Genomic DNA, 11,552 nt, shown 5'->3' with positions numbered 1-11,552 from the left:
TGCCAAGAGCTGGAGCAGACAGACCCAGTCTTCAGGCCCACAAGAGTGTGTGTCTGTTGCTGTGCATATGTGTTGTGTCTGTCTGTCTCTGTCTCATAGCTCTGTCTCTGTCTGTCTGTCTGTCTCTCTCTCAGTCTGTCTGTCTGTCTGTGGCGTCTATCAAGTAAGGGAACCATTACAACTGCCAAGCAGAAAGAGTCTCCCGACTTCTCTCCTTCTCTTCTACTTCCTACTGGCCCTTAGCAGAGCCAGAGGACAAAAGCTGGCAGAACAATGGCTATGGAGAACGGGGGCTTGTGGGAGTCAGCGGCATGACTGTGTGCATGGGTGCGTATACCGTGGGTGCCATGTGGAGTTAAGTACATATTTTGCTGTTAGACATCATAATACTGTTGGTGCGCAGGGGTCTATAGCTCCTAAGGTTAAGGATATGGCACCTGGCAGGAGAGCCCTGCCTGTTGGGTCTGCTTTACCTTGATTACCACGTGGGACATCCTGACACAGTTTAAATGAAAGAAAGAGTCAGGCAGTCTCATCCACAGTGTCTGTGCCTGGACAAGGGTGCTGTGGTTAGTGCTTAGGATCAAGCTGGTGAGATTTTTCTCTCTGATCTTTGCTGTCCTTTAGTGAATGAACATGAGCTTGTGCGACACAGAGCTGAAACTGGACTTCAGAGAACAGAGAGTGCTCTGCTCACATCCACACCGTTTCCTTTTTGGGGTTCTGAAAATCTGTAGGGATTAGAGATGTCTGTTAATGTTAATATGATCTTGAGTCCCACAGCATGAAGCTTCTGGGGACAAATCATAGGATTGCTGCTCAATTACTACACATAAATAAAAACTACTGATATTGATGAGGAAGTACCTTGTCCAGCCCATGTTTTTTTCAATAATAAAAGCATGAAAATCTTTAGAAACACGGAAGACCCATTGGGGTCTGCTCAGCTCTATAGCAGTTGTGGCTCTATGGCCATTATTACCTATGGAGAGTGAGAGAGGGGCAGAACTTTCAGGATGGCCACTGCACCGGCCCCTGACATCCTGCAGCAGTCTCCATGACAAAGCTGTGGTCCTGAGTTTTGTCACTGGAGGTAAATATAAGTTGGCCATCCCATAGGAAAAGTTTGCCTTGAACAAACTGCCTGTAGCCATACTATATAACACAAGCTAGTCCCGGCCCCAGGGTCAGCCATGCTGGACTTTCCGGAGCACCAGACCTGTTTCCATATAGGCTGTCTTTATTTGGCAGCTTCTCCAGCGTGAGCTGCTGGGGTCCTCCTTACCCTCCAACTTTGACCCAGGTTTACCTTTGCTACCCACACTTGTCCATGCTGAGCTGGCTGCGCCTGTGTGCCCCTTCCTTCTTCCTCTCTTCCTGATGAGCCCTCTATGGAAGGGGGTCCTCCAGTTCCCTTTGGCTCATGAGTCCAACACCTGCTTGATATTTTCCCAGACCCCTCATATCTAGAGCCCTGGACTTCTGCCATGCTTTACTTTGACTGCTGGGTTTTTGAGGGCGACTATCCCAGTCTCGGGTCTTCCTGTACTGTCTGGTCCTAAGCGTCTTGTACCCATCTCTGACTTTCCCTGCTCATTGCTGAGGAATGTGGAGATGATAATATGAACAAGGCTGCTGTTGGGAATCACCAAAAGAGTTTGAGATGTTGGTGTTCTTCTTCAAGAAAATGGTTCAAACACAAGATGTGGCCCAGCCTGGCCTGCTCAAGGATGTAAGTTCAAACCCCAGTACCACAAAAGAAGATGGCTTTTGGTTATTAGCTTACTATTAATATATTTATTATATCAACTCTAAGACAAACTATATAAATGTATAATTTCAAAGTGGTAATATACAATTTTTAATACTTGCTGACATTTCTGAGACATTTAATTTATTTATTTTTGTTTTTTGAGACAGGGTTTCTCTGTGTAGCTTTGCACCTTTCCTGGATTTCACTCTGTAGCCGAGGCTGGCCTTGAACTCACAGAGATCCACCTGCCTCTGCCTCCCGAGTGCTGGGATTAAAGGTGTGCGCCACTGTTGCTGCTGCCACCACCACCACCCAGCTCTAGGACATTTTATTTCCAACTTTTTGGCTTCATCATCTTTAACCATACTTACAAAATCGCACTTTTGGGCCAACAATGGCTCAGTGAGTAAAGGCACTTTCTGCCAAGGCTGACAATTTGAGTTCTATCCTTGGGATCCACAATCTGATCAACACATACATTCTCCCCCTGCCTCTCTTGCACACACACACACACACACACACACACACACACACACACACGAGGGAGGGGGCATGCCTTCCTCCCAATGAAATAATGCGAGACTAAATGAATAAAATATTCTGTGATGTCTTCTAATGAGAGAAAATAACATTAGCTTAGTCTTCCCACTGAACAGACTGAGATAACCTTGCTCTCGGATTAATGTTTCTCAACATATATAACTTGGGACTCAGTGGTTAACATTACTTGAACAACCATGAGGACTCTGTGATTACTGTTCTCGGTTGTTAACTTGACTGCATTAGGAATCAATTAAAACCCAAATGACTAGGCACATCTGTGAGAGGTTTTGTTTGTTTGTTTGTTTGTTTGGTTTTGGTTTTTCAAGACAGGGTTTCTCTGTGTAGCCCTGGCTGTCCTGGAACTCTATCTGTAGCCCAGGCTGGCCTCAAACTCACAGAGATCCACCTACCTCTGCCTCCCAAGTGCTGGGATTAAAGGTGTGTGCCACCATGCCTGGCCCAAGAGATTTTTTTCTTTCTTTCCTTCCTTCCTTCCTTCCTTCCTTCCTTCTTTCCCTTCTTTTTTTTTTTTAAGATTTATTTATTATGTACACAGAAGAGGGTGCCAGATCTCATTACAGATGGTTGTGAGCCACCATGTGGGTGCTGGGAATTGAACTCAGGACCTCTGGAAGAGCAGTCGGTGCTCTTAACCTCTGAGCCATCTCTCCAGGCTCCGAGATTTTTTTCCTAATTAAATAATTTGAAGTGGGAAGACCACTTCTAATCTGGATCTTTGAGGTGGGAAGATCCACCTTTAATCTGGACCACACCTTCTCCTGGCATCCTATATAAAGGACACGGAAGAAGGAAGCTTGTTCTCATTGTCAGCTTGCTCTCGGTCTTGCTAGCAAGTTCATTCCTTCACTGACATTGGAGTCTACTTCTTAGGGATCCTGTTGCATCCTGAAGGCTCCTGAGGCACCCAGCTTCATGGACTAAACAATGAATGGATTCTGGGACCTTCTGTTGGTGCACAGCCATTGTTGGACTAGCTGGACACAGCCTGTAAACCACTCTAAAAAATAACTCCACCTCCGTGTGCGTGTGCGTGCGAGTGTGTGTGTGTGTGTGTGTGCATGCGTGTGTGCATGCGTGAGTGTGTGTGTACACATACGCATGTATCTTCTGTTCCTCTAGAGAACACTAACTAATACAGTCCCCAATCCAAATGCCAATATCCATAAAGAGCCAGGTGAAGACTTGTGCATTTCTGTAACCTAATGCTGTGCGGAGCAGAGGCTGGAGGATCACTGGGGCTTGCTGCCTGCTAGAATTGCCAGAATACACGGACAGAGGGTGACAGGAGAGGACACTTAGGGCCTGGGGTACGTAGTAAACTTAAAACCAGCTTTGGGTAAATGAGACCCTGTCTCAGAACAACAACAAACCAATGCCCACAGCTGAATGTCAGGAAAAAGAGCAGGCTTTGCTAGGGGTGCTAGCAACCCAAGAGGTAGGCTGCTGTAGCCTCAAGCTCTTTTCAGGTCTTTATGGATTATCATGTGAGGATCAGTCCAGGCCAATATGCTAAAGAATCTGTCAGCAGGTTAGGGTTCTGGTGCTGACTAGCTGGTAATCAGCTGGTAATGGTGTCCTCTTAAGGGCAGGAGAGCCTGTGGGTCAGTTTGATGGTTAATGACTGGATGGGGAGTCTGGTTTTGTTTTGGTTTGTTTTGGTTTCTGAGACAGGGTTTCCCTGTGTGGCCCTGGCTGTCCTGGATCTCACTCTGTAGACCAGGCTGGCCTTGGAACTCACAGAGATCCTCTTGCCTCTGCCTCCCCAGTGCTGTAGTTAAAGGTGTGCACCACCACCACCGGCCTAGTTTTATTTTTTTAAAGCAAAGTCACAGGACTACACGATGAAAGCCGTGACCTGAGCGTGTAGAAGACACAGGAGTAAAGCAGGAAGGAGCCCTGAGCCACAGGCTTTCCATGTTTGCTTTAGAAATGACTTCTAGTGAGTTTTAGCCAGCTCAAGACCCTGTGCTGTTCCAAACACAGCCACGAGAGGGTGCTGTGGCCTCGGCAGAGCAGACTCCCCTTGTGCCCAAGCTTCTCTGTGAAGATCTGCTCCGTAACTCTTGTTTTTCCTGCTGAATAGCTTCAGCTCGAGCCAAGTGGGCTGTAAAACAAACACAAGGAAGGAGGGGGCCATAGCTCTGCGGGACTGCAGGCTAGAAGCCTCTGAAGACCAAAGTCTCCACAGGCATTGATTGGATCTCTGCAGTCAGAGATCAAGGGGAGGGCTGGCTGCGGAGGTGATTCCTAGGGTTGAGACTGAAGATTGGTCCGTGGAAAGTAAAAACTGGTGGGCTGTTTCAAGATACAGCAGGCTCGGTGATGATGCTGATCGCCGGAGAGCCTGCCCAGGGCAATTGTACCTCAGAAGTGCTTTATGGTTTTAATAATATGGTGGTGGAAAATGGGGGTGGTTGTTGCTCAGCACATGTTTTATTCATGTCAGGAAAGACTGAAGTCCGCAATTAGCATCACAGAACACAGCTTAGCAGGGCCACTGGCTTGTCCTGTGGGGTTACCACAAGAGCCCAAGCTGCCAGGTCACAGGAAGGCAAGGCTGGTGAGGCTACTGCAGGAAGAGGACTTGGTCTGGGAGGCAACCGGGGCCCCTCTTGCAAGTTTAGAGCTTAGTATGAAGGTGGAGCTGAAAAATCTACTTATTGACAAGATGAGTGAGAAAAGACCCCAGCCATGAGTAAGAGCGTGTGAGTTTATCAGACACCACGGTTCGAGGTGGGAGTTGCTGAAAGGCAACCTGGGAAGTTACTCAGAGCTTTGAAGCCTCTTAGGGGTAAGTAGAGTCTGGCAGCCCCCGTCTACTGCAGAGCACTCAGACTTGGGGAGTTTTATAGCTGGGGCACAGATGGGGGACCTCTCACTCACAGCACCTACAAATAAAGTGGGTGTTGATTGGGGGTGATTTCACGCAGTCGCAGCAGCTGGAGGAGTACTGATCACGCCTCCACTTCTAAGAGAGCAGTTTCTGCCCCAGCATCATTTATACAGACTGAAGTTTCTTTCAGAGGCCTCTTGTCTTCGCTGCTACCCACTGGATCCAAGACAATGTCTATCCCCTCCCAGTGACATCCATCATGTCCTAGCCCAGCCCCGTGGCTCCTTTGTCTTCACAGAAGTTGGTGTCTGGTAGCTGCTGGGGAGGCTATTGGCGGGAGGCCAGCTGCAGGCAGGGTCACACATGGCATGGGCAGCTGTGGAGTCTAATGGGCCAGCTCTGTCTGTTTCCCTGTTTCTCCTGAGGCTGACTGGGCATGTCCAGACTTGCCTTGAATCCCTAATTCCAGTGACTTAGTTGATGCACTCTTTGCCAAGGGTCATCAACAGCTGTGTTGTGTCCTCATTGCAAGGATACTCACTGGGCCCAGGTTTTCACAGAGATGCCCAAACAGCAGAAGGTAATGTGAATCTTGCCCAGCCAAGGCAATCATCTGGAAAGGTGTGTCCTGCCTGAGAGCCAACACCACGCTAATGAGGTGCCCGTACTCGGTAAGGATCTGTGAGGATCTTGCCTGAGCTCAGAGACACTCTTCCCTTGCTCAGGCCTTGAGGAAATGTGTCCCTTGGCTGTCTGTCAGCATGAACCCCTTAGACACATGGATGATCTCAGCTAAAGGACAGACACCCTTGACTGGTCGCTCACACCTAATGGTGAGTTCTGTGGCCTCTTGAAGTGGTTCTGCAAGGCCCTGGCAGTCCTGTGGCATTTGAACAGGGCCCTGTGAACAGCCCACAGTCCCACCCTAGTCAGGGCTCTGGCAGAAGCTATAAAAACAAAGTCCTTAAAAAAATTAAAGAAAAAAAAAAAAAGATAGGGTGTCACTGTGGAGCCCTGGCTGGCTTGGAACATGGTATGTTCTCACAGAAATCCACCTTCCTCTGCATCCACTGAGAGTAAAGGAATGTGTGATCACACCTGGTCAACAAAATATTCTTTCTTTCTTTCTTTCTTTTCTTTTTTCTTTTTTAAAACATTTTTATTTATTTATTTATTTATTTATTTGGTTTTTCGAGACAGGGTTTCTCTGTAGCTTTGGAGCCTGTCCTGGACTAGCTCTGTAGACTAGGCTGGCCTCGAACTCACAGAGATCCACCTGCCTCTGCCTCCTGAGTACTGGGATTACAGGCATGGCCACCACTGCCCGGCTTTCTTTCTTTTTTAAAATCCCACTCATTTCCCAGTCCTTCCATATCCACCCTCCACCCTGGTAACCTCCCCCAAAATAAAATAAAAACTTAAAATTAAAACCAACGACAACATCTAGCTGAACCCTCTGGGCAATGACCGGCTCCTTTATCTACCTTCTCTCACACCCGTCACAGCTGTTCCGTCTCCAGTCCTGCTACGTGCATGCCCCCTCCACTCTTGGTTTTTCCTGCCTCTCCATCACACAGTTATTGTCGTAGTGGCATTGGAAGCTGCGATGTGTCACGCAGTAAACCCTTTTGCCCAAACAGCTTTACTTGCAAATATTTATTGCAGTGAGTCACTGGTCTGGCTCAAGGCCTCTGGCTTCTGCTACATCATCAACACTGGACCCTCACTGAGACTCCTCTCAGATATTTTGCTATTGCTCAGAGTCCTGGAGATCCTGAGGCTATGGCTCTGCAGGATGGACCCCTTCACACACTTCAGCAACTCAGAGGGGGTAGATGTCGGGGTGCGCCAACTCAAAGGCCTGGATCTGGGCCTGGGTGGAAGTTGGTCAGCCTACTCCTCACCCTCCACCCTTGCCCCATCAGCTCTCCCATGCTGGTACTTTCTCCTTGATGTGGACATTGAGGGGCAGGGCCAGCTCAGCATGGCCCTCATCATGGCTTCAGGTGACAGCCCAGACCACAGACATCCACATGGCCCTCGGTGGCAGCACAGGCCCTGGATATCACCATGGCCTCAGGGGGCAGCGCAGGCCTCTCACATGAGCCTGTTCCTCACCACTGTTGAACCTGCAGTTCTGCCTCTATGCAACACAAGAACTGCCCACTTCTCTTTTCCTCCCATCTCTCCACCGCAGACTGCTCATCATAGTGGCACAGAGGGCAGGCCTCTGGCTGTCTCACCAAGTACTCTTGATGCCCAGATTGTTGGGATCACTCTGATAAAGCAGATAAGGAAAGCAGACGATCTCTGTTTGAGGCTAGCCTGGTCTACGTATCAAGTTCCAGGACAACGGATTGAGGAAGGGCAAGTGCAGTCTCATCTGATGCAGGGCACCCTGGGAGGAAGCACATAGCTGAAAGAGCAATCTGGATCATGACTTTCTGGGATTCCGGGGAACGTTCCCCTCTGTAACATTACTGTGTTCGTGATGCTTTCATGCTGGGGCTTGGGTAGCCACGTGGTTGTACAGCACTAACGGTTATTGTCAGAGCAGTCATGACCAGTTGCAAGAGACCTCCAACATCTGGGTTGTTGACTGCTGATCTTTCCTCACAGAAGGAAGGGGACAAGAAGGGTCACCGCCCTCCTGTTCTAGGTGCTCCCTCTTGTGCCTCTTCATCATTTCTAAGTAATTTGCTCTAACTGAGCACGGCTTAGTGGTTTAGGAAGGTGTTGGGGTATAAAAGCTGGGAGATCGACCACGGACGGGGCAGCCTGTCTATGCAGCTCTAAGTTGTTCTTTTGAGTTCTCATTCATGTTAGGGGTTTTCTGGTGATGCAGCCGCTTTAAGGCACCCCTCATTCTGTAAGAAAGCCCAAGGACTCTGGTGGACCTACTTTGGTTTGTCATTGGTGTGTGTCCTCACCCAGGCCTGGCATTCAGCAAGGTGACCTGATTAAGACTTCACTTCCAAACCCAGGCAGGACACAATGACAGTTATACCCAGTCAGACGTACAGGTGGGTCCTGGGCTTCATCTGCATGTGCGGGTGGTACTATCCTGCACAAATGTGGAAGAAGGCCGCTGGCTACCTCTTACCCCAGGCATTCTAGGTTTCATTTACTGGGCAAAGGGCTAACCTGGTTCTGCGTGATGCTAAACAGTCGGGATCAGGTACAACTACATGTGGTAACATGTTCCAGGAGCTACAAGCCTCATGCACAAAAAGTGAGAACTTGAAGGGTGGGTTCCATGCAGAAAACCTGGCAAACTCTGGTAATACGGGCTATGGCCAGGATGGTGAGGGTTCAGGTGTCACCTGGGCCAAGCTGTAAGGTCAGTAGAGTTCCATGCAGATAGGGAGGGGGGTGGTGCAGCAGAAGTACCACCCACAAAAACACAGCCCCAAGGGAAATAAGGCGGATGGTGAGCAGCAAGGACTGCCAGTCCCACACTGTCTCAGGGTGTCCTTGAGGCACTTTGAAGCCCAGAGCCTCATACCCCAGGGAGGGATACAGACAGGGAGATACCTGCCTCAGAGCCACACAAGACACTGGACCACATTTCATCCAAATCAAGGCTGTATTTATCACTGTTGATTGACATGAAACAGACTGTTTAAAGTAACCAGAGTCCACGGTGGAAACACAGGGCCAGCAGGAAGGGACTGGACAAAGCAGACAGGGCTGCTGTTTGACTGAGCACAAAAGCGGGGTAGGGGTGGGGGTGGTGGTGGTCAGGAAACCAAAAGGACAGCTGACAACACATGGAAAAAGCTTGAGGAGTCTGAATGCAAAACCAAAGCCAAAGGAGCTACGACAGGCTGAGTGGTGGGAGTGGGGGAGGGGAGGGCAGCCCCCAAACAGATGCTGGGGTACAGGAGGGAGAAAACTAATCTTTATCTCGGAACCAACTTCTAAGATTCTGTCTGGTTTACACAGATCCAGAGAACACTGCACTAAGATTAGCACACGGGCACAGGTTTGTCCTCGTAACTAGAGAAAGTCCTGAAGTCTGCTTCAGTCTAAGCAGGTGCCCAGAAGTGTGGCTCTCTGGGAGGTCCAGCCATCCTACAGGAAGCTCAGATGCTGTCTCCCCCTAAACATCCCGTCTTGCCTCCGAGGCTTGCATAGTTGAAGGATAGTCGTGGCAGTTACTCTGCTGAGTGTTCACAACTGACAGCCCGAGTGGGTTTTTGTGACCACGTACACAAATAACCAGAGGGGTTTCTAGAAACTTGTTATAGACTGTCCAGGTTAAGAATTTAATAAGTTTTATAATTATATCAACAGAATATTTACATTTTTCTAAAAAACAAACCAAAGAAATCCTCTTACACCTATGCATAATAGAATAAGGCAGAAAACCCAAAGTTTTGTACATTATTATTAATTATTATTTTAATATATATCTGTAACTTCGGTTCCAAGTACCAAGGGAAGGCCAGGGCCGGGCCTGAGTGCGGAGCCTCACAGTGCGCTGGACAGAAAGACCGTTCTTTCCATAAATAAGATAAACTCTGGGGCTCAAATGGGATCTGAGAAGTGAAACTGTAAATCCCAACTAAAAATTCTTTTTTTTTTTTTTTTTTTTTTGGTTCTTTAAAATGTCGTTAGAGCACAAAATTAAGAAAAATACAAAACCATTAAAAATGCTTGTCACCTGGGGGAGAGGTGGGGAGGTACAAAGCTAAATTTTTCCCAGTGACCTAATCGCAAGCTCGGAAAATGAAGTCACCCCCAGAAAAGCGTAAAGTCCTCGACTACACTAGCAAGCCGCAGCGTGGAGCGAGCTGCGCTGCTCCTGGACCAGGGAACTGTGCTCAGGTCCCAGGAATTTAAGTGAACCAGTCCACTCCGCTGGGACTACCGCGCCTCCACTTCCGGCGGGTTGCACGCCGCAGGCGAGTAGTCGCGCGCCTCGCCAGGCCCGAGCGCCAGCGGCGTCGTCCTGGGGCGCGCGGGTGGCGTGGACACCCCGCCTGCAGCCACCAGGGGAGGAGGCGCACCGAGTGCGGCAGCAGCCGGCGGGGTCCGGGCCAGGAGCGCCCCGTGCAGCGCGCCAGGGGTCAGGCGCGGGTAGTGCATGGCAGGCAAGAGCGAGGCGTCTGGGTCGGGCGCGTGGGCGCGCTCCAGCTCCTCCCGGCGCACGTCCCGCAGACGGTCGGGGCTGTAGTCGTGAGGCTCGCGGTCGCGGTAGGCGCGCTCAGACAGCTCGAAGGGAGCGGAGCCCACAGCGGACGGCGGGGCGGGAAAGGTGCGCCGCGGCAGTTCTAGGCCCCGGTAGGTGTCGCGCGGCGGGTCCCACACGAAGCCCGACGTGCCCAGGCCCAGATGTGTGGCTGTGGGGTGCACGCTGACGCCCGTGAGCTCTGGTGTTTCCTCTTCCCTGCGCTCCTCTTTTACCTTCACGTCGCCCTGGGGCCGCTCAGGCGTCTGCTTCCCGGACTCCCGACCCAACAGGCCTGCCAGGCGCAGGCAGTCACCCAGGGCTGCCTTGCAGTAGGGCGATGGAGGTCGTGCAGCCAGCTTGGCGCCATCCTCTCTGCCAGGCGAGTGGCTCTCCTTGACCCGAGGCTCAGCCTCGCGGTCTGGGAGGATCCCAGGGCGGCCCAGCTCACCGGGGCCCCGCTGCAGGAGGCTGCTGATGGGGTGGCCCATTGGTACTGCAGGCGAGCCATGGCTCAGCAGGTGCGTCTTCTCCAGGAGGTCCCTGGGGACGACAGGAGAGAGCCATCACCTAGAGCAGCTATAGCTCCTGGAAAGCTGTTTGTCAAGTTTCTGTTGTGTGCAGCCATGTGGGCTCCAGGGCTTGTCCAGTGTTACAAGTACCCCAGCTGTGAGTGTTCACAATAGGGAGCTCTGACCCCTTCCCTGGTTACTGGCTACAGTTCTCTCTATGCTGCCCTGGGTGGCTCCAGCACGGCAAACTGCTTGAGTTCTCCCACTTGGGGTGGGGGCTAGGGAGGCAAGGCAACATGGCTACCCCAATCCTGGAATTCCCTGCTCAGAAGTAAGCATTCTCAGGCTCAGGGTGTGCAGTTGCTTTCTGGTGATTTAACCACAGATGGCTATCTCCCTTAAATTCCCTCAGCACCAGCCTAATAATGCAGGCCTGTAATTCCAGCTGAGAGGCTTAGATAGACCGAAAGGTTCAAGACCAGCTACAGAGTCCAAGGTTAGCCTGGGCCACTTGCCCCAGGGCTCTTGAGGGATACTGCCACCATAGGGCCAGGAGAGGATCCTGAAAACACTCTACACCAGTTTTCCTGGTAAGGTTCCCGGCTGTGCCTACAGCAGGCTCTTCTCCCACATTTGCTCCTAGTATAGAAGTCTGGCTGTCCTCACTGGCCAGCTCTGATCTCACCAGGCAAAGGGCCCTGAGCCCCCAGAGCCTGA

The 11,552-nt window shown here is 50.6% G+C and overlaps 1 protein-coding gene across 11 annotated transcripts in view; it reads right to left on the bottom strand.

The window, feature by feature from the left end:
- Positions 1-8,717: 8,717 nt before the first annotated feature.
- Positions 8,718-11,552, bottom strand: part of Fbrsl1 (fibrosin like 1) — a 92,122-nt gene continuing 89,287 nt past the window's right edge. For 9 of the 11 annotated variants that reach the window (XM_036172542.1, XM_036172535.1, XM_036172539.1 and 6 more), the window contains one exon: positions 9,749-10,866. In XM_036172542.1, the coding sequence (XP_036028435.1) occupies positions 10,020-10,866 (847 nt within the window). In that variant the 3' untranslated portion in view covers positions 9,749-10,019. Of the gene's footprint in view, positions 10,867-11,552 lie in introns of all 11 variants that reach the window. The other 2 variants (XM_036172540.1, XM_036172545.1) reach the window with 1 other exon arrangement.

The sequence above is a fragment of the Onychomys torridus genome, chromosome 22, assembly GCF_903995425.1.
Source record: "Onychomys torridus chromosome 22, mOncTor1.1, whole genome shotgun sequence".
Classification (NCBI taxonomy): domain Eukaryota; kingdom Metazoa; phylum Chordata; class Mammalia; order Rodentia; family Cricetidae; genus Onychomys; species Onychomys torridus.
This window is presented reverse-complemented; position numbering and strand designations above follow the sequence as displayed.